Genomic DNA, 23667 nt, shown 5'->3' with positions numbered 1-23667 from the left:
GCATGCGCCAACTCACAAATGGTCATATCCAAACACTGCAACTGAAAATTTCCATATAAACAAAGAAACGCCCAGTGTTCAAATAACTTTGTTTATATAGAAATATCAAATGACCTTGTGGTGTAATTGCCTGTTTTCTTATACTAAGCACACATAGAAATATAACATATACTATAATAATACATAAACATAAAGCAACGTGACTGATTAAGTGAATAATATTATTATTAAATGTATCACTTTGCATTATTCTGGAAAAAGGCAACAGGGACTTTTATTTTGTTTCGTCCGGTGTGACGGTGCTGTAGGACTCCCGTCCTGATCACAGCAAAGCTAATAATCCTCGAAGTCAGCGGGCGTGTGTCCCACATAAACTCAACTCTCTTTCTGTTTCTCTCTCTTTCTCACACAGCCGGGGGGACGAGCAAACCCTTTAATGAAGAGGATAACTGCACTTGATTTGACTTTATATGATTTTGTTTTGTTTTTCGTGCTATAATGTTGGGCTAATGTGATGATGGTAACGTGGCTCATCGACACTGGGGGGCTTTCAGGAACTTTTTCACCTCAGATTATCCGTGTCTAATGCTTTTTTTTTAAATAACGTTTCAGCAAAGATAGATCTTTATTTACCCAACAGTAGTTTAAGATTCGTACAGTAGTAAGTATATTTTCAAAATCATTTACTTTTGTTTTGTTTTGTTTCAGATGACAGCGAGACGATTCGCCGGTTAAGCGTTTCGCAGATTTATTCTTCAGTCCGTTTACTGTAAACTACAAGATCTTAAGTTAAATAAATGCTACTTATTGTTATTTAAGTAGTCGTGCAGGTTGTGAGACAGCTTGGATATCTCGTTTTATTCGTTTGTTTTTGTGTTTAGGTAGGTTAACATACATTGCGGATGAACCGGGGGATTGCCCTGACCCCGCTCACTGTTTAATGTTTTGCATTTCAAATCGACAATATCGACACAATTTCCTTATTTCTTTTAAAGCCTGTAATACTGTGTATGTGGCAGATTTAAACCCTTTAAATCGCTTTATCTATCCCTATCGAGATTTACGACCCTCCGACCTGCATTCTTGCGTGTGCACCCACCGCCCCTGAAGTTTCATTTTTGCTTGTTTGTGAAGTGTTTTCTTAGACGGGAAGTGTCGTTATTTACTCGGGATGCGGAAGGGAAACGTGTCGATCCGCGGGTAAACATGTCTTTAGAGTGAGTGGGACGGTGATCATGTCGTCTGTGGAGGGTGTTTTCTCCTGGGTGGGAGATTGGCAGTGGCTCTGTATGGTCACTCTGTTTCTGGCTTCTGTCGTCACTTTGGTTATATACCTGGTGCAGTATTTTTCAAATGAACCTCCTGTGGGGACATCTTTAAGTCATGTGGATTCTGATGAGGCTGATGGGATTTTATCTTGGTTGCTGTCACTGAAAAGCTGGAAGTGTCAGTGGAGAAGAGCCTGGGTTAGGAGCCTCAATGAAGAAGCTGGAAGATCACAGGTGTGTTTTGATAATTTTACAAAAGAGTGTGCCGTCAAACATTAACCTGTTAGATTCATTATCTAGTCATGAGACTTTGGAAAAGCACATGTAACGTCAATTTGAACCGAGTTTTGTGGTTTTGTCATTTTGTATTTTATGTATTGTATAATTGGTGTGTTCCTTTGCTATTTGTCATCTTCCACTTTTTTAGAAGGGGATTCAGTTGACCTTTGAAGATGATGATATCCAGTCATCAGACCTGGCCGTGGGCCGGATTTCAAGCTTTACAAAAACACGCGGTCAAAAGGTAAGGTCAAGCGTTGAGTATTTTAAGTAACTATGTGTGGAGACTTTGTTGGCAAATCCACTTCAATAAATCTCACTGCTTGCCCACTAAACTGTAATAATAAGGTTTGGTTGTAGCACAGATGAACTGTGATGATTAAAAGCGCGTTGGCTTGAAAGCTGGTTTTATGTTCCGGTTTTTGCAAGCATACTGCAGCTAGAAACATGCAGAGCGGAAAAAAAAGTGAAAAACTTGACTTTGATACTCTTGTTTCAACCATGTGCTGACTGAACATGTCCTAAGTTTAATATTTAGTTCTACTTCATTTTAAATGTGTGCAGTATAAAGATATGAAAAAGTAACCTATTTGCAAGTCTTCTTTTTGTTGATTCAAAAATATTAGTTTTTACTCCAATCATGAGGATGTAAAAGAGTTTTAAAGTGCAAGACTAGAGTACAGTGTTTATGGATTCTGTCACAGAATGTCCAGTGTCAGGTGTCTGGAAACAAGTTGCAGTTTTCTCTCAGCGCTTCACCGAGCTCAACATCTTCAGGAACCCCCATGAGATACAGCGTGACAATATCTCCACTTCATCTACAGGTACACAGCAGTCTATTTTTATTGATTTCTTGATGTCACTTGAGAAAGATTGGTTTTAGCAATGCTTTTGGCATCTGTAAAAGCGGCATAACAAATCGCCAACAAGACAGTCATTCTTTGAATGCTTTCAGAAGCGTTGACATTGGTGCGGCTAATGAACCAGCATTTTTAAAAGGCATTTCCTTACAATAAACATGAATCCCTTTCTCTGAATTTCTTGGAACATGGCTTGTGTTAGTTATCAAATACAACAGATAGTTTACATTAAGCCTAATAACGTTGAAGTAACACATATGTCAGTGCCTTCCAAATGGCTACCATGTTAAAATAATTCTTTATACTTCTGTATACATCTTTTGGCATAATGTGTACGTGAAAGTATTGATTCTCATTTCCAGTACAAGTAGTTTTCCACAATTAAAAAAGTTATGTTTTTTTCTTTCTATAAAATTATATTCTTGATTAATAATAATGTCTGATTATGATGTATGTAAAGTATTTTTTTTTTGCAAAACATGCTTTAGTATTGATAGACATTTTTAGGCTGTTACGGTAATGAGATTTTTAAGTTCTTGTTTTGAAATAATCGTTTAAAACATTCTAAAACAAGTTTTGACTTTAGTGTTATTAAACATGTCATTGTCCAACCTTGTATTTCAAGCTCAAAGGAAATTTGTTGATGCAAGTATTTTAAAAAAGTTTGTGAGAATCACCCGGACTATAAATTCAGTGTTCCTAGAAATTCCTATTTCTGTCTATGATGTGTAATTTTTACGATGTAAGACCAGTATGGACAAGGAATATGCGAACACATTTGCTTGCTCAAATAATCATTCATGGTTTGTTTATGGCCAGTAAACAAATGTCATGGAAAAGTTAAAATCTAGCTGCAAAAAAATAGTTGAGCCCTGGAGATTTGTTGCTCCATGATAAAGGAATGCTTTTGATTTATAGGGTGTGACTTTTACTGTTTTATTCACTGTTGGAAACCAGACGAAGTACACTGCCTCAGTGTTCTCTGTCATTGTTTTAATCACTGTTTTAGGGCTGTCAAACGATTAATCGTGATTAATCGCATCCAGAATAAAAGTTTGTTTACACATAATATATGCTGGTGTTCTGTGCATATTAATTTCGTATTTATAAACACATACACATAAATGCATATATTTAAGAAAAATATCAAATATAACTATTAATAAACTTTTATTTACAATTTCAATTATTGGTAAATATAAATTAATACATAAAAAATGTATAGACAAGTATGTGTATGTTTTGTCTTTATAAATACAAAATTAATATGCACAGTACACAGATATATATTATGTAAACACAAACCTTTATTCTCGATGCGTTTAATCGCGATTAATCGTTTGACAGCCCTACTGTTAATACATCTGTGCCTCAAAAACATGCGTTTTTAGATGTTTTAGATATAGAATAATTCATGAGAAAAGCTTTGAAGCTTTTATTTCTTGCACATAGAGTTAATGTAATATTGCACTAAAATGACTGTCGGAATAACTTTAAAACCCCCTTCCAAAGAGCATATTTGCAGCTCATCCTATTTGGAGCCCATCTGTGGTAGTTGAGAATGCATTGTGTTTAAAAGCTTTGCTCAATTGAATTACAGCTATTTTTAAACCAGTAAGTTGCTTGCCTCCCCTCTGTCGTGCTGATCTCGTTTCAGCCGTAAGCACTCGGCATTGAGCGGGTAACCATGTCACGTCGCTAACCTGCCATTGAATCTTTCCTCATTTGTCCTGAGATTCTTTATTATTTCATTGTAGCGCACTGCTTTGTTTAAATGTCTCGGACCAACAGCTCGTCTGGATGACGTTAATAGTAATTTTTCAAGAAAAGATTGTAAATAAAATTCCAGGGATACGTCCCAAGCACATCTAGGCATGATGGCTGTTTGTTTCTTTCTGGAAGAATCTAGGTGGCTGTCACATTTTCTAGCTGTTTCTCCTGCTGGTGAAGGCCACTGGAATGCTCTCAGCGGTTGTTTGAATGGCTTTGTAGGCTGAATAACAGTATATTTCATTCTTTTGTTTTCGTTCTAGAGGTCAGTGCACCCTGCAGCCCACATTCACTTATGGTGCTGTGAATTACATTTTTGTTACTTGATGTGGTCGAGTAGGGTCTAATATGTAGATTTTATTCGTATATTGAAGTTCCTGGTTTTGTAATTTAGGCTACATAATATTAGTCCCTAGTTATCGTTTGTTTGTTAATGGTTGCGTTCACCTTCCCCCTCTTCACTTCTTAACGGTTTATGCATTTTTTAGAAGTGAACTAAAAGCATTTCACAGGAATTTGCCCTCCCTCTCCTTTTCCCCCTTTTCATCCATTTTCTTTCTCCAGTAACGTAACGTCGTGCTTGGACACGACAGCCCATTCCTCTGTGCGCGGAAGCCCTGCGGCTCAATGAGCCGTTGTGAATATGAGAATGTTGGACTCTTTGTTTATTGTGAGTTTGTAGGCTGGGTTATTTTATACAGCTGTACACCGCTGTGTCTTTCTTCCCCGCTGCTTGGAAACAGCAGCATTTATTGTTTAACCTAAGCTGTGAAAAAATGTTGATATACTCACACCTGTATTAATGCAAGTTGGCGAACCGTAAACAGATGATCGTACTTGCCAGAAAAAATATTTTTGGGGATTATGATTATTAATTATTCATAGTGGTTTTTATTATAATGCTGTAAGCCACCATTGAGATTGCAATGGTGCATTACAGTGTTTTTATCAGTCAAAGGGGGGTAAAATCACTCTTGTGGATTATTGCTTTATTCAGTCCCTGTATTGTGCCCATGTTTATGATTAATGTGCGTGTGTGTGTGTTGCTACAGCTGGCCCTACAGATGAAAGAGGTGAATGGTGACGTGGAGATTTCCTGGGGGGTGCACCACCTGGACTCTGTGGATGTGCAGCTCACACCAAGTTTCACACAGGTATATCCACACATGAGCACTTAGAAGACTAGACCTGTACAACATGTCATTTCTAAATGTCACTATGCCATGTTTGTCTTTGTGTTAAGTGTTTAATAGTTACTTATAGTCTGTAAACACATTTAAATACTGGATCTATAATCGTAATGGATTCTGTTTATATTATAACTCATTTGTTTTTTAAAGGATTACTGTTTTTTAGAAGGCTTATAATGGTGTGTGTCTGTGTTTCAGGGAGATGATGAGGGTCTAAATGAAGCCGTGGTGAAGGACAGGCTGAGGCAAGTCTTGAGTTCAACTCGTCCATCAGTAACTCTGAGTGGCCATCCTGCGGAGTCTGCATATATCAAGGTACTACTATACAGTATATGTGTGTGTGTGTGTGTGTGTGTGTGAATAGACACATAAATGTTGGTCTAAAGGCCTTTATTTGCAGCTATTTGATCATGAATATGATCTGATAGACTTCCCGGAGCGTTACATAACTGTGGAATTTGCACAGAATGGAGTTAAAAACACAGCAAAGGATGTTGCTGTTGATGTATCGAGTGATTATGTTTTATTTCCTTTCTCCTCTTTAACAGGAAGTAAGGAACAAGACCTCGCAGGTGACCTCACCCCCGAAGCCCCCTCGAGCTCATGAATGGAAACTGTTAGTAAAGAACATCCGGGTCACATGTAAACAGGAGGATGGTGCTGCAGGTCAGAGACCAAACAAATGGCCACGCGTTTAGGCAGAATGAACACGTGTAGTTGAATAGAATTGAAACAAACAACTTTAGTGGTCTTAGTGTGGAAGGTATTTCGTTGAAACATTCATTCTTCTCATAGATTACACGGTTGTGTTAGCGTTTTTGGCACAGTCTGTGTATTTCCCATTAGGGTTGATCATTATATTGACAATGTGTGATATATTTAGGCTTTTCGCTGGCTTGGTTTACAATGACTTCTACTTTACCTCTTACATTACCTCACGTATATGAATCTGATCGAGTACAATGGACGTTTGGATAATATAATGGGGGAAAAAATAATGCTTTTATATAAATACAAAAATATTAAGAGTAGGAATAGGATGAAAAAATGATAATAAGATGTCATTTTAGCTTTATTGCATGTATTGTTTTTTGTGTGATTATCATGTTTATTTTCAAGTACACTTAAGAAATCCCATATGCCTCGTTGTTTATGACATGGTTCTTACCACAGACCTCAGCTAATGTTTATCATTTGTCTGGATCGAAGAAATAAAGCCAATTACCAGTAAACTGTATTGATACAATTTTGCTGTGGCCGCAAAGTACAGGCTCCACTTCCCAAAAAACATCACTCCCATTCAGTTAACAGCCCATGTTTCCCTCCATCAGGATGTCCCTTCTGTTCAGAAATCATTTCCGGAAGTGTTTTAATAGTCCCATTGCTCTCTAGCTCAAGTCACTGTTACAGCACTTAACGGAAACCACTGGCATCTCTTCCATTTGATGCATAATTTATTTTGCCGTTAAGTGTATTTTCTGCCAGGGTCAGTACAGGCTTAATGTCTGTCGTTAGATTTATAATGCCAGTATTCTGCCGGTGATTAAAGCCATTCCTGGTTTTATATAATTGAATTGAATTATATAAATGGGGGAGGGAGATGTAGATCTTTTGTAAATACATCTAGTTTTGAAAGAATGTTTTGTCCTTGAGGATAAAGTACTGATCTTTCATTTCTCGAACGTTCTGGTTTTAGGCGGCATAAATCCTCAGTGTGTCCTCCAGTTAGATGATCCTCCACAAAACTTCACCACCTCAGTCTTGACTGACACATCCAACCCGGCCTGGGATCAACCCTTCATATTGTGAGTTGCTGCTTCTAACAACCTTGCCTAATAAATACATTTTAAAAACATTTTTGAGGCTTTTACAGTAGAGGGAAGACACGAAATGAGTAGAAATCATGCAAACAAATCAATCTTATGTTGTCTGCTTGAGCACCATTAGCTTAATCTGTTAATATGTGATTAGATGTTATGCTGTTGTGATCAACAGCTTCATTCTTTTATTGATCAGTTTATTATTTATTGTTTTCAGGGTCAAGAGTCACTGATGTTGCACTTTGCTCTGTTTTTAAACATTTTAGCAGAGAGCAGACATTCAGATTTAAATTTCAAAATAACTTTGGCAAAGATATTAAGGCAAGAATCCTCACAGTGCCACGGACGTTATAAAACATCTCAGCAGTGTCAGTTGTGAAAGAAGCACATTTTAGATATCAATGGCATGTGATTTGTTTTCTGTGTCTGTATGGTTTGCAGTGAGCTAAGTGGGCGCTCAAATGAGCTGAACATCCAGGTCGTCGATAGCGGCAAACCTCGAGAGAGTAAGTCCACGTGAGCCAAAATAAACCATCTTAACGTAATAAAAATAGATTTGTGATATCCATTAATCTGCATGTGCAGAATTTAATCTTTTTTTCATCTGATTCTTCAATCACAAAATATTTTCAATAATTGTTCATAAAGGGTATGGATGTATTGCACTAATACAAGCATATTGTGACAATGTTGTGACGGTGTGTAAATATTGAAATTTATTTTGCCTCTCACCCTGATTTCCTAACAGTCCAGAGGGATTTGTGTGAAATGTTTTTGTCTGCTGTCTGTCGTTTGTGTCTCTTCTGCCCTTCTTGGCACATTCATTGGTTTGATTTGATCAGACATCACGCTCTGTTCTCCTCTCAGGTGGATTGTTGGGACAGGTGTCTGTGCCTTTTGATCTGGTGAAGAAACACCCCAAAGGTCAACAGACCTTTTCACTCATGACCAAAGATCAAGTGACTGGCTCACTGACTACTGAGGTAAAAGGTCACATCATGATACAGATGCTATACTGTAGGACCAGTGAACGTAATTTCATTACCATTTAGCATTTAATTTACATTTGGGTTTTTGTCCTCACTTTATTTGACAGTGCCTGTGTTACAGTGTAATTAATACATTTAAGTACTGAGTAATAAAAATGAACTACATGTACTTTAGGGTTAGGGTTTGTTACATGTAACTATGCATAATTTATAGTAAATACTATGGTAAATACATGTAACATGTGTAACAAGAGTTACCCTCTGATATACTATAATTATACAATTACAATAAATACAATAATGTAGGTCATGCGAACATTCGCCTAAAAAATTTGCTGTACTGGAACACAAATAAAAGTACACTCAATAAGGTTTGATTGTATTTGGCTGGTCATGTGATCTTAACATGGTGACCCCGAAGAGATGGTTCGGTTTATGTTTAAAAACGTCCAGTACCGTTTTTTGTGTACAATATTTTAATGGTGGAAAATGACTGAATATGCCTTTAAATATGCTGTCTCACCTGTCATCTACACGTCCCTTCTCGGTGTAGTTCACCTTCCTGGAGCCCAGCGAGGTGCGTTGCTGGCAGCCGCCCACGCCGGCCCCAGCTAAGAAGGTAGAGATGGATCGAACTGTGATGCCCTGCGGCACGGTTGTTACCACTGTCACTGCTGTGAGGAGCAAATTGGGGCGAGCTTTACCACCCGGTATACAGAACTACACTACTTGACCCTTTTGAAATTCTATTATACCTCGTAATTAAATTTATGATTTGGTTTGAAAATTTGATATGCTTTAAAATGATGGATTCAATTTGCTTAGCTGTTAGGACATTTATAGAAAAAAACTAAATAAAATGTTGTCTTATATATGATGTGTTTTTCTTTTCTATTATATTCTAGAATCAAAATCTCCCTTAAAAAATAAGCTGGCGGAGAGAAGGGTGTCAGAGCAGATGTCTTTACCTCGAACCAAAGTTAGCAAAGCACTGTCGTCTTCGGATACGGGTAATGCTTTTTGTTCATTTAAGTTCTTTCACAATAAAACTTGTTGACTAGTGTGACTAAGTTCTAAATAAAGAAATAAAATGCAACCCACCTCTTTATGGTCACTTATGCATTTGTATACGTTTTCTTTGCTGTACAGAGTTATTGATGTTAAACGGAAGCGACCCTGTTGCTGAAGCTGCCATCAGACAGCTCCAGGAGTCGGCTAAACAGAAGCTCAAATCTCCCGTCAAGAAGAGCACCATTATCATCTCCGGAGTCACCAAGGTACAGAATAAAATACTGTTTACCTACACACAAAAAACGGCTTGGATGAGATGATGAGAGCGTGTTACAGGGTTCAGCGTGTTATTTGAGAGGTTACAATGTTTGCAAACTGAGATCGTCCTTGGTGATGTGGTCATGTTTTAAGAGATTTAATGCATCAGTAATTGGGTTAAATGCTCTTGTCAATCTGAGAACATCTACTGAGCGAGGAGTTAAAGTGCTCTTAGCTTTTTTCTTATTAAGGGATTTAGAATATACCACAGGGTTCTCACAAGCTGGAAAACCTGGAAAATAAGTATATTTAAAAAAGACATTGTAGCAAAGCTCAATAAAACGGAAGGAAGGAGGCGGGAACCGACGAACATTCAAACATATTTAATCAAAAATAAATAAACAATAAACAGCATTAAAACAGGCCGGCAGCCCCTCACGGACGACTGCCGGCCACACGAACATAAACAAAACTTAACATTTCCGGGCCCGGTCCTCTCTCGTCGGCAGTCCCGTCGCTCGTCCTCTTATGCTCCCGAGCTCCCCCGTGAGGCATGCGTGACCGGTGCACGTACAGCTGATACTCATTATCACTCACGCCACCGGCCCTGCCTTCCTGCCCCACGGCTCTCGTCCCGCCTTCCTCGCTACAGACATATTTACTCATCTCGTCTCACATGCCTTTGTAAAATGTGTCTGAAACTCTATGAAACTCATACTTTAGTGGTCAGGTGTACTTTATTGGCAAAAGCTCAACTACAATTATGTTCCCCTGTCAGGGATGTAACACAATAACTTAACACTTACTGCATGTTAAAGCTGTTTTCCAATTCATTAAGACTCTGTTGTTCACCTCCTCAGGCTCCTATAACACAAGATGAGGAGATGGTCCTGATGGCAGGATATGCTGCTGCAATGGACGCCTCCATGTCTGGTGCTTCTGAGGGCACCAGCAGTGAAACAGTACCCTTAGAACCGTCAGCAGAACTCAGCGTTCCCGAACCGTCCGCCAATGGCACGGACCGGGTGGAGGACTGGGAGAGTCAGGCCGGAGAAGATCCAGATGCGGACAAAACATCTATTTCCCTCTGTATGTCAGAAGCGGGATCCAAAAAAGGAAAAGGTGAGTTGGGAAAGAAGAGATGGACTTTGAGCTTAAGGTGTATGAAGAAGAAAAACATTTGGAACAGGCAGAACAAGGTTTTCGGTTTCTTTTTAACTTGTTTATGCCTTCATAAAGTGTTTTGTTTTACTGGAGTCAGTCTGATCACATGTGAACATCAAGGCCATAGTCTTTTGTGCAGAAGCCGGTGGTGTTTTACCCCACCCTGCATAAATTAATTGATTTCAATGAACAAAACTCTTATCATAGTGTTAATCTTAGAGAATAATAGTGAGCCACTAAGTTCTGTTACTTTTGTTCCTGTCTAATATAATCATTTCAGCACTGTCTGCTATGTTTCTGTGTGTAATTCTCATCTTTTGATGACCATACAATTTCTTTTCTCCTCTGTACCTCTCTTACTTTTTATTGCCATCTTAAAGTGGAAACCTGTGATAAGCAGACTTTATTGCTGGCAGAGTAAGTGACCTCTTGAGAAGTCTGTAATAGTAAAGTTATGTAGACTTCCCTGTGAAATGGTTAACAAACCCTTTAGTTGAGTTAAAAGCCAGTCCACGCTCCAGCTTTCTAAGCATACGTGTATCACGCTAACAAGGCAAATTATCCTGTATTCGGATGGACTTGCATTTCGGAAGCTCTTTGTGGACATGAAGGATTTTAAATGCCATTTGCATCTCAAGTCTGTGGACTTGCCTTATTTAAATCTTTTGTTCTTGAACCTTTTCATTGTATGCTAGTTGGATTACAAGTAAAATCTGGGCTGCTAACTTGCCTGAATGATGTTTGGCATACAAAATAAAGATCCAGACGTTTAGACATCTTTGTAGCTGGTGTGGTGGACTGGTTTCACCTGCTTTAATTGTAATTCAAAGCAAATCTGTTTGCAATCTTAGTTCAAATTTTTAGTCGTATTCTTTCAGCTAATTTAAATCATATATATCCAATACGAATGTTTACAGTATACTGCAATTGTATTCATTACGGCTGAAAAAGATTTAATGACTAGTGGCAAGTAGTATTTGGACTGCATCGGAAAGCAAGCAGAAACTTGGCTTGATTCCGGATATTGTTGCCGTTACTCCTGCTTGACCTCCAGGTTGGTTCTGTAAATTTTTAAGGAGCTATGAAGCTTGGTTAATTATTTCCCCGTCTCTCTGGTTCCCCGTATAGGCGGCTTTCTGCACAAGAGTGCCAAGCTCTTCTTCAGACGGCGACATCAGAGGAAGGAGCCGGGCATGAGTCAGTCCCACAATGACCTGCAGTATCTGGAGAACCCGGAGGTGTCCATGATGGGCGACAGGGAGAAGAGAACGGCCACGTTCAGACGCATTATCAATCGCAAGCTTCTGCCCAAGAGCAAAAGCAAAGCCAACGGCACCATGAGAGAACCGCCTACGTGAGCTCATCTCGAACACGGTATACAAGCAGACGCAAGTTTAGCGCTGCTTTTACCAATGTTCTTCTGCTCCTTTACTAACAGCTTACCTCATTTCCATAACCATATCCTTAACCATTCATGCTCATTTCCACAACTTTATGCAATGCGTGATCTTGTTTCCTGGTATCTGCCAAAACCCCAGCGTACCAACAATCAACCTCATCAACAGATGTCCATTGCCTACAACTCGTTCAGAAAAAAAAACATAGCAGAATTCCAATTTCGATATTTAGACCCCTCGATTTGGTTCTTCTAGATCAACTCTATGAACTTTTATTTCTTCAGCTGGCGCTAGATGTCTCTCCATCTTAGGAGACCAAGTGATTTATCAGACCCTCCTCTGCTTTTCAATCAAACTTTTGCCCTTTACTTTTTAGACTAACGTTTGTGTGTATATGCAAGAGAGTTTACAGAACAGCGTCTGAACGTGCACTGACTGCCATCTCTCAAAAAGACTCATTTTACCGTATGCAAACTGTGATCATCATGCAAAAGATACTCTGCGCTTGTGGCCTTTTAACCAAAGCTGGACATGAGGGCAACCCTCCCTCGCCATCTACCTAAAGGTTCAGCCCTCTGGAAACCCTCTGGTGACTTGGTTTCTGTGTTAGAAGAGATGAGAAAATATCAGTGATTTGCACTTTATAAATGCTTGGAAATGGTTTAAAATGCATTTACGTTGATGTGCAGTGAAGTTGGGTTATGGATAGTAATCATTCTCATGAATTCTCGTGAATCATTCTCACATGCCTTGCTGTGAATTAAATCTGAGAAGTTTAAAAGGAAGAGATGTATGTTTAACTGCTTTAGCAACATTATTTGATCTTTGACTCTAGCTAGTCATCTTTTATTTTTCAAAAGCAGTAATGGATATATTTGAGTGTTAGAAAGATGTTTTCTAACATAGTATGAAGTTCAAAACTGTTCTGGGATGTCTGATATGTTCCCTTTAAACCAGAGTTTGATCCCTGTTCACCTTTTAATTTATACATATTCTGACAGCAATATCAAAAGACATTATTTGGTTTGTTTTATTTGAGATATTTCTTTGTTTTATTCAGTATACTGTCTGATTACAAGTAAAACTCTAACTTTTTTTAGCTCATTCAACAACTGTGCCACACATTTAATACTGTGTGTGAATTTTACCAAAGGATTGAAAACACTAAGTTAAGGGCGTTTGTGTGAGTGCCAGCCTCTTAGCTTTTCAATATGTTCATGATTCCGGTTATTTTCCAAGATTGGATTTTACGTTTGCTGTGTTTTGTTATTGTATGACCTGAAATGTTGGCAGTGGATGCCAAACGCTTTACATTTTGGACCTCAACCGTTGAGCCTGTGTCGAGATCAGCAGTGGACTTGTGGTTTGGGAGTTTTAATAACAAACTCTGCTGGACATTTACTTGAACTCAAAATGCGGATGTAACATGAATGCCTGTTCAACCGGAATGACACAGTATGGCTGTTCACTCCGTGTCGTGGAAGGACTACTGTTCAGTTTTTTTACTTACATTTTGTCTGTTCCGTCCATGTTGATTTTGTGTTGCCACGCAGAGCCTGAAAGCCATTAAAAGCATTCATTAGGTTGTGTGTCTTGACAGTCATAAGTGAAACTGAGGTAAAATGGGAAAAGGCACATAAAGACTTTATTTTAATCCTGCTTTGTTGGCCATCCAGAGGTTTTATCCAGCCATTAAATGAAAGCTAACAAGCCAATCCTCTGCATAATTACCATAGTTTAACTGTATGTGTTGGGTTACATGTCATGTTTACTCAGACAATTATACACATTTACCTGCAATATTAATATGCGTGTTTGACATGTACAGCAAGAACATATTACTGTCTTCTCTGCACTTGTTAAATAATTGAAAACCTTGGAGGCCTGTGCATAATGAATGTCAACCCCTATGCAGGGATTACAATGATTAACATATCTTTATTGATTTGAGCAATAAATATTGACTGAACACTCTTTTTCTGTTTATTTTCTTAATTATGTCTATTTTTGGCTTTCAGAATAGCATTAGTTCTGTATTTACAATTTGTAAACTGCTCTTATACTAAAATAACAAAGATCTAAGCGTCGTGGTGCGGAAAAACTACACTTCCCGCAAGCCCCCGCGCGGGTCTTATTTCCGGTCCTGCGCGGTTTCTGGAGCGGATTGGAACCCGGAGTCAGGATTCACTGAATGTGTAGACGTTTGAAAAACAGGTAAACACTTTACATTTAACTTGTGCACAATCTGTATTCATAAGCATTTACCGACACGTGTAAATAGTCCTCATCAAGTGGTGCAGCAGCAATGAAAAGTGTCGCGAGAGCGATTTTAACGCGCTTTCGGCATTCACGCTCACTGGCTCCAGATGAGCGCTGCGTCTCCATTCCATCCGCCATGCCGATTGTTCTTTGTTACATTTGCATTGCTCGAAGAGAGCGAGTGCAGCCTGAGATCGGAGTTAAAACCCGGCTACAGTTTGAAATCTACCCAAATCACGGATTCTCTCCGTATTGGAGCATGTTGTACACTTCATTTGTCTGTTTGCATGCGCTTACCGCGCGGACAGTACACTGTCACCTGTGTTGTGATCGTTGATGTTGACTGCATTGACTTGCTGTTCACCAATCGAAATCTGTTGCTTTGTTTAGAATGATCTATTCACTGAAAGCCAGCTAACGACCATAAAAGTTATGATGAAAAAGTGTCAATGTCAAAACTGCGATGACACATTATTTTGCATTTACAAAGCGTTTTATTTGAGATGTCTTCTTTTTATTAATGCACAAACGTTTATATATTATATATGTTGTTTTTAACACACAAATATATGTATATAAATATGTATATGTGTGTTTGTTAAAAAGTGTCTAATCAATACAGTTTTGTTGCTTTAAACAATTAGGTGCATCAATTCAATAAATACAATTTTCTTGCAGATGTGAAAACTAGTTAACACATTTCATCTCTGATGTCTCAGAATGGCTGAACAGACACCAGATGAGTTTGTTTGTGAGTATACTTTTATTTATTTTATTCTTTAAATCAATGGTTCTTAAACTGGGGGCTGACCCAAGATGGATCCAGGGAGGGGCCACAGATTTTGTGGCATTTTATGAAATATAGACATTTTTCTATTAGAATAGAAAATAAGATCACCAACCAAAATAACTGATGTTCCAGCATTGTATAACTGAATATGTTTTTGGTTTAATTAAAATTTCAAGTTTAAGATTATATAAATAAGTCTTTATTTGGGGGGCCACAAAGCGATGTACTCTACACAACGGGGGCCTAACTACGAAAAGGTTTGAGAACCACTGCTTTAAATGATAGAAGCTTCATAAAAAATTGTGTTTTAAACGTACTATTGTTAAAAACATATTATCACTGCCAATTAGGGCTAAGACGATATCCCTTAAATTTGATGTGTTTAAAAATCGTTCAAGATACTCGATATATATAATAATTTGTTACAATTATATGGCACTTTTCTGGGTACTCGAAGCGCTTTACATGGAAGGGGGAATCTACCTGCATCAACCGGGATGGGTGGTATATGTCTCAATATTTTTGCTTTTGCTCTTGAATTCTTATTACAAATAATTGCTAGTGAAGAGCTGTTCAGTGTGTAAACCTCACTCCCCGACCAACAGAGACGCTCTAGCGACAGATGCGGTCTTTAGCCTCCTCTTTAGAGCGCCCGTCTCCCATCCGGACCGACGCCGGTTCGAGGCCCGCGCAGAGCGGGGCGAGTGGAGCCGGTTACACATAGATCATTTTAAATGTTTAGTGAAAAAAACCTAATTTAAAATATAGCTCTAGTGACCATGTGCTACTTCACATTAACACATGTAAATGATGCTAGATGATAAAAACAGAGCACATTTATCTCGATAATATCTAATATTCGGTATATTACCCAGCCCCACTGCCAAGCCATTCATGATTGTCTCCTCTCTGCAGGGTGTGATGACTGCGGGCAGTACCATGATTCTGAATGTCCTGAACTAGGACCCGTCATCACGGTGAAAGACTCATTTGTTCTGAGTCGGGCACGGTGAGTGGAGGGCTTTTGGCCAGTTACCCCGAGAGAGGGTCTTGAATGCATAGACTGCATCGTTAAATTGTTATGTTTGCATTTTTTAACAGATAGATCCATAAAAAAGCCAAAAATTGAGACTAGCTTAATTATACCAATTTATAGTCCTTTAGTAGTTTTAATATAAATTTCTTTGTATCTACAAAACGAATTTCAAATCTAAATGTTTATTTGCAGTGTGTATATATTCCAATTAACTTAAGATTGTTATTATCATCCACATTCCAGGTCCTCTTTACCTGACAGCTTGGAGATCAGACCGGCTGAGGGGGGTAGTGAGGGGGTGTTTGTGCTTCATCGGCTGGTTAAGCGTACTCGATTTGGCCCCTTTGAGGCCAAAAGGGTACCCAGCCTTCAAACTGAAGGGGCATTTCCTTTAAAGGTAAACTTTGCACCATCAGTCTGTCAGTACAAACCAAATGGGGGCATTGCTTGATGTATTCTCTGTTGTGCTTCTAGATATTCCAGAAGGACGGCTCAGTGGTGTGTTTTGACACATCATATGAAGATGACTGTAATTGGATGATGATGGTTCGACCTGCCACAGACCACAAACACCAGAATCTGACGGCATACCAGCAGGATGATGATGTTTACTTCAACACGTCACAGGTGCTTTGATGCTGCACTGTCCCTTAATAACCATTATTGTTTAGTGTGTGTTATTGAACTGTGTGTCATTAATATATTATGTAGATTTAAAAAAAATTCTACAATATTTTTTATTCACAGGATGTTCTGCCTGGAGCAGAGTTGAAAGTCTGGTATGGAGCTTTTTATGCCAAAAAAATGGATCGGCCACTTCTTAGGCCACCTGTGCTTCCACCTCCACAAGGTACTTCTGAACACCAGAAGCCTAAATATATATTTTAAACACACTGACTTATTTCGTCCTTTTTCTTCTTAGAAATGGTTTCTAAAAAATCTGTCTCCCCGGGACCCACAACAGTTCATCTAGAGATACTTCCTGCTCCAGACCTGCTCATTGGTCAGATCCAGCAGGTTAAAACACCTCCAGCATCCACCACAGAAGCTCCTGTCCAGCAAATGGCAGAGGCTGGACCCCTGGGTAACACCCCCCAAAGTGCTCCGACCCCCACGGAGACGATCAAAAAACAAGGCAGACCGCGGCGAACCAGAGCTCAGAAACCCGGAACAACAGATGTCAATAAAGGTGAGGGAGCATTTATGGGATATATTTGGTAAGCTGATGCATAAACGCATTACAAAAACAATTTATTTACATCAAATATGTACACGAAATTGTTTAAAATGGTGGAGACTTTGTTTTCAAATGTGATATCAAATGAGTTATATGCTTTCATTTCATCCTCTTATCTGTTAGAAACCCCTGTTGATGTGTCCGCTGAGCATGTTCTCAATCCTGTGGCTCCAGATCTTCATCTGCCTGTTCTGGACGTCCAGGAGCTCATGACTGATGGAGACAGCCTGTCCGTCAAAACCCCCCGGATGACACGTCCCTCCATCTCTTCTGGAAAGTAAGGGGAGAAAAAACATCTCAAATCTCACATTCCATGGTGTGTTTTGAAATACCAAATTCCTCTCATTTCTCTCCGACATTAGAACTGGAATAAAGAAACGGTCCCTGCGTCAGGGTGGAGATCATAAGCGGGTTTATCAGTGCTGCCTCTGCAATAAGGTGTTTCAGAACAGTAGCAACCTTAACCGACACATCCGTTCCCACGGTAACGCCACTCGTTCATCCTCCTGAGGAAAAACCTTGTCGTTTTGCACTTTGATTTCAGTTAAAAAAATCTGTTCATTGATGTTTCTAATTTCAAACATAACTAACTGAGTATATGTGTGCACATAAAAAAATCAGTTTGTGTGGTTTAATTTTCATTTACAGGTGATAAGTGTTTCAAGTGTGAAGAGTGTGACAAGATGTTCAGTCGAAAGGAGAGTCTTAAACAGCATATTTCATACAAACACAGTAAGAATGAGGTATGTCTTGTTTTTTACTCTCATAACTACTTATGGTTCGTGAAAGTGAACGGCATCTTAAAATTATTTTGTTTTTACTGCAAAAAACACGGTTACCACAGTTTTACGACAATAATACCATGGTTAATTTTTGAGAGACTTGATATATCTTGTGTTTTCGAGCATGTGTACTTTCTGTGTGTTTCTAGCCTGACAAAGAGTACAAGTACAAATGTTCGACTTGTGAAAAATCCTTCCGAGTGGAAAACGCCTTAAAATTTCATAACTGCAGGACGGGTAAACATTTTTTTTTTTTTTAGCATATTTTATTTGTACTGCATTTGTGTGGAATGTAATCATTTAATATTTTCACAAATACAGTCGCAAATATTTGTATCTTGCTGCTCACACAACATCTCGTATGTTCTCCTCTTGCAGATGACAAAACGTTTCAATGTGAGATATGTTCTAGATTTTTCTCCACCAATAGTAATCTGTCCAAGCACAAGAAGAAACACGGAGAAAAACTCTACGCATGTGAGATTTGCAACAAGATGTTCTACCGCAAAGACGTCATGCAAGACCACCAGAGGCGGCATGTTGTTGGTGAGTCTAACAGAATGAACACATTTGTTTTATTTCTGTCATCATTTACATGATTTACTTCTGTTGTCTTTTAGTCAATGATTTATCCAACATTGTTCCAAAGAAAAAAATACTTTCTTTGGTGGAATTACAATGAAGCGCCATAAATGTAGTTTTTTTACTTTTGTGCTACATTAAGGAGATCATACATTTTACAACGACATAAGAGTGAGGAAATGATTTTCATTTTCGGGTGAACTATCCCTTTCATTTTCATCAAACAAAATAAGAAATGTTTATTATAAAATCTCACATTGGTGCATTATAAAAAAGTACATTATCATCACCATCTAGGTTTGCCTACTTTTTACTTTGTAAACAAGTATGTTAAACAGATGGTCCCTCCGTATCTAAGCCTCATTTACTCTTCCCTTGCCCTTTACTGTAAGATAAAATCATCGTCATGTCACTTCCTCTGCATGTGCACTGACTGGCCCATCATCCATTGCTACAGGGCCAAAGAACATGAAAAAAGAGGAGCTTGAAGCCAACGGGGAGGAAGGAAGCAAATACAGGAAGGAGCCTTCGGCATGTCCCATCTGTGGCAAGGTGACATCCAGCGACATCTTTCTTTTTCAACATCAGATTTGTTACTGATGTTGTATTTTAGTTAGCTAAAAACATGAATTACTTGCTTAATTCAAGGTGTTTTCCTGTCGGAGTAACATGAACAAACACTTACTGACCCACGGGGATAAAAAATACACCTGCGAGATCTGCGGTCGAAAGTTCTTCCGGGTGGACGTCCTGAGAGATCACATCCACGTGCACTTCAAGGTGAGGAGGTGGATGTGTTAGAATAGTTTTCTTATGAAGGATGCAGAACGTCTGGGTCTACTACTAGTGAGCGGCGCGCATAGTTCCTCTAGCTCAACGGGATGGAACTAGCAACTCCGAGGTCATAGATTGGTGTCCCAGGGAACATGTAGCTGATAAAATGTACCTTGAATGCATTGCAAGTCGCTTCGAATAGAAGCTTGATAGTATGTGATGATGCGCTCTTAAGTTTCAAAACATATTCTTCTCAGGACATCGCTTTAATGGACGAGGATGAGAGACAGGACTTCATTAGGAAGTTTGGCATCTCTATGGAGGAAAGCGATGAGAGTTCTGAGGAAGAAGATGAGAAGAATGATCCAGAACATCACAGATACAGCTGCAAGAAATGTCAGGTGAAGTACAGATACCTTCATCCTGATTTAGCTCTTTGAAAGTTTTTAAAAAGCATCTGTGTCTTCATTATCCACTCATGTTAGGCCAGAGTAGATGCATATCCAAAATCTAGTTTTATTTTACTCTCTATCTCTGTTTTGCTACTTTTGAACAAACTGTCATCAGGTGACATTTCCAAAGGGTCGAGACTACATGAAACACATAATGGGCATGCACAAGGAGAAAGGCTACAACTGCACTATGTGTAATCGCCGTTTCGCCCTGAAGGCCACATACAACGCTCATCTGGTCATCCACCGGGACCACCTGCCTGATCCTTCAGTGCACAAGTAATACACTGAACGTCTTTAAGAGCTGTATGTTTTCAAGCCAGAATATGAATAACAGCTGCATTTAAACTCTCTCCGCAGGTATATCCATCCATGTGATATGTGTGGTCGGATCTTCAACAGTATCGGAAACCTGGAGAGACACAAAATCATCCACACAGGTGAGCGAATGTAGAGCACAGGTGGAAAAACAGCATGCTTGAAATTTAAATAATATATAAGGAACAGCAGAGTTTTTGGGGTGTTATGAGACTGATTTGAACCAGATTAGGCATCAAAGTGATGGTGGTTATAAACCATTTGGCCCCTGCAGGAGTGAAGAGCCACTGTTGTGATCAGTGTGGAAAGTCCTTCGCCAGAAAAGACATGCTTAAAGAACACCTGAGAGTCCATGATGACGTCCGAGACTACCTGTGTGCAGAGTGTGGGAAGGGTATAAACACTTCGGTCTCCATCCTATAATACACATTGCATAATGGAGCTCACTTTTTTTTTACATGGATAAGTCCATAAGTAATGTATTTACAGTAGAAGTATTTAAGTACATTTGTGTGGGGCCAATGCTCCAACCCTAATTGAACAAACCTCGACATGATAGAAATACAAGCAGATGTGTTAGAGGTGAAACTATGGTTGGTATAGTTGTGCAATATTTGAAGGGTTCATTTGTTAAAACAGATAACTATTGAACTATAAAAATTCTCAAAATTCATGTTTTTTTATTGTGCATTCCAAGTAATATCAATCAAAAGGCAGGTGGGTTGTTTTGATTTAATAATAACTCAAAATAATACAGCTAACTAACACAATAAAAACATGTTTTTGCAGATAAACTCTTCATTTGCTTTAAATGCTCCCTTTTATGGTTTATGGTAACACCATACCATTTAGTAAGGTGTAAAACGGACATAACAGTTAACGTTTGAAGGATTTATTGGACACATTTTTTTTTTATTATATGAAAATGTAACATTTTTGTATGTCAAATTTATTCAGATATACAAAATGCAAAAATAGCAAACACAGACTAGTTTTATCTTTTATTAATATTTGTTGATCCTCTCTTGTGGTAATATTTTGTCATTCTTTTGTATTTTATGTATCTTTGTTTTTTTTTACCATACCTCCTTAAATTTTTCTCAAAGCTAAACGCCAGTTTATACCCCAAATTTAAGTATGCAACATAAATACAAAGATTGAATACATCTTTAATAATGTGTTTGTATGTTCATTAGGCATGAAGACAAAACACGCCCTTAGGCATCATATGAAGCTACATAAAGGAATTAAAGAATACGAATGTAAAGAATGTAACCGCAAGTTTGCCCAGAAAGTCAACATGCTGAAACATTACAAAAGACACACAGGTAAGCATCTTACACATACAATATATTACAAATAGTGCACACCAACAAGTACTAAGAATATTTATATTCAAAGTACTAACTATATTCTCATACTCTCATTTTACACGTATTTCACCAGGAACAAAAGACTTCATGTGCGAACTCTGCGGGAAGACGTTTAGTGAGAGAAACACTATGGAGACACACAAACTCATTCATACAGGTACAGTTAATAGCGCTCAGGTATGATTTTTATAGAAATCCTACAGAGAGTTTGCCTTCACTCAAGTCTCTGCTGTCTGTCTTCAGTGGGAAAGACGTTTTCCTGCTCCGTCTGTGACAAGAAATACGTGACGCAGTACATGCTACAGAAACACATGCAGTTGACTCATGAGAAGGTGGAGGCTCAGAGCTGTCATCTGTGCGGCACCAAGGTTTCCACACGCGCCTCCATGAACCGCCACATGCGCCGCAAACACCCTGAGGTGAGTTGGCAGGTCAGTGAAACAAAAGCACACACATAGAATTAATCTTTGTGCTGATGGAAGTGCTGAGGTTTACGTCTTATGTCCTGCAGATCGTGACTGTAAGGTTAGGTGAATTTGACGAAATGCAGGAACCTTCAACAATCGACGCCTCCACCATCAATATCACGCAGGTAAGTCTTGAAGTTGCCTGTATGACTGATCGAAGGAGCAAAAAATTAAAGGAGAACAACAGATATTTACAATATTGACTTGCTGTGTTTCAGACCTCTTTGACGCTGGAAAAAGGTTCTCTCACTTTGGAAAAACTCCACCGGGATTCCAATCCCGCCAAGAAGAGGCCAAAACTCTTAACTCAGGAGTCTGAGCTGTCCGATTCAGACGTGGAGTATGTGGATTTCACCAGCAAAACCGCTGAGTTCACAGCCAACGTGGGAGATGAAACCAGTTCTGCTGTGCAGAGCATTCAGCAGGTTTGTGCCATAAAGAAAAATAACGTGAAAACAAAATTCACCCTGTTGACATTTCAGACCGGTCTCATTTGATTGTATTGTGCCTTTTGTCACATGCACAGGTGGTGGTGTTGGCTGACCCCAGCGCCCCTCCAGCCCCCTCTCCCTCTAGTTCAGTCGGTTTGACCAACATCACCGTGACCCCCATCACCACGCCTGCTCCCGCCCAGTTCAGCAACCTACAGCCCATTGCCGTCGGACATCTTACCCCGAGCGATCGACCGCTCACACTGGATAGCTCCATACTCACCGTTACCTTTGATACGGTCAGCGGTTCAGCCATGCTCCACAATCGACCAGCCGACCTCCAGACGGAGACGGTGGGGACAGCAGGGGCAACGGCCCAGCAGTCGGTTGCGCATTTCATCAACCTCACCACATTTGTCAACCCGATATCCCACCAGCTGGAACAACCCAGTCTTACGTGGAGGCCCGTCGCCCCGGCTGATGGAGCTCATGCCACTACCATAGACGACTCCCAACCAGACACTTCCCAGGGACCTTCAGAACAGTCACAATCGATTTCAGAACAAAACCATCAGATCCAGTCCCAGGTCACTGGACCTGGCCAGCAACAGCCAACCGCAGCACCACAGATGTTCAGCTACTGAGAAATGGGGTGTAATGTACAGTTTTGGAAGATTTAGTTAAGACGATTATTTTGGACCAAGTTGTTGGAAGGAGCATGCAGTCGATTAAGTTTATTGAAAACCAGTGGATCGTTTTAGCACATTGGAGATGTTACAAAGATTTTTTAAAGAATAATTATATATTTTTTTATTGAAAGCATGAAAGGAGTGATCATGATCACATTGTAAAAGTAGCATCAAATTCATCTGTGATGAACGTAAAAGACAATGAAATGTTATGTTGCTTTTGAACTTGAGCCATAGTAATAGATCCTTTGTTATTGTCTTAGGTTTACATTGCCCAAAAGGTCTTAAGTCTGTAAAAATTAGTGTTGAATGAAATTGAATGATCTCATTTTGTACCACCTGTGGATAATGTTGTTGGTGGATTGCAATGCTAACTGGAATAATTTTCTGTTGTCTTTTTTTATCTACTTTGAGTGCATGCTTCAGACATTAAAGCAAAGGTGGACACACCAAATAAGAGCTTTTAAAATG

At 39.1% G+C, this 23667-nt stretch overlaps 2 protein-coding genes across 3 annotated transcripts; both read left to right on the top strand.

Annotated features, from left to right (window-relative positions):
- Positions 1-303: 303 nt before the first annotated feature.
- Positions 304-13975, top strand: LOC130546444 (C2 domain-containing protein 2). Its single transcript, XM_057321710.1, has 14 exons — positions 304-1502; positions 1696-1791; positions 2252-2371; positions 5230-5331; positions 5566-5682; positions 5916-6033; positions 7064-7172; positions 7629-7693; positions 8055-8170; positions 8730-8886; positions 9082-9186; positions 9326-9453; positions 10306-10567; positions 11738-13975. The coding sequence occupies exons 1-14, from the start codon at positions 1236-1238 to the stop codon at positions 11965-11967; spliced, it is 1992 nt and encodes a 663-aa protein (XP_057177693.1). The 5' UTR covers positions 304-1235; the 3' UTR covers positions 11968-13975.
- Positions 13976-14152: 177 nt separating this feature from the next.
- Positions 14153-23651, top strand: prdm15 (PR domain containing 15). 2 transcript variants are annotated; one of them, XM_057321098.1, is made up of 24 exons: positions 14153-14220; positions 14944-15016; positions 15971-16064; positions 16335-16488; positions 16566-16718; positions 16839-16941; positions 17014-17280; positions 17452-17605; positions 17691-17812; positions 17977-18071; positions 18260-18347; positions 18489-18656; positions 19150-19244; positions 19341-19472; positions 19724-19867; positions 20034-20197; positions 20279-20358; positions 20511-20630; positions 21433-21564; positions 21683-21766; positions 21853-22028; positions 22121-22201; positions 22295-22501; positions 22603-23651. In XM_057321098.1, the coding sequence occupies exons 2-24, from the start codon at positions 14986-14988 to the stop codon at positions 23149-23151; spliced, it is 3393 nt and encodes a 1130-aa protein (XP_057177081.1). In that variant the 5' UTR covers positions 14153-14220; positions 14944-14985; the 3' UTR covers positions 23152-23651. The 2 variants fall into 2 exon arrangements, with proteins under 2 accessions (XP_057177081.1, XP_057177080.1); XM_057321097.1 differs by having other exon boundaries at positions 21853-22040.
- The last annotated feature ends 16 nt before the right edge of the window (positions 23652-23667 follow it).

This window comes from Triplophysa rosa, linkage group LG22, assembly GCF_024868665.1.
Source record: "Triplophysa rosa linkage group LG22, Trosa_1v2, whole genome shotgun sequence".
Classification (NCBI taxonomy): Eukaryota; Metazoa; Chordata; class Actinopteri; order Cypriniformes; family Nemacheilidae; genus Triplophysa; species Triplophysa rosa.
This window is presented reverse-complemented; position numbering and strand designations above follow the sequence as displayed.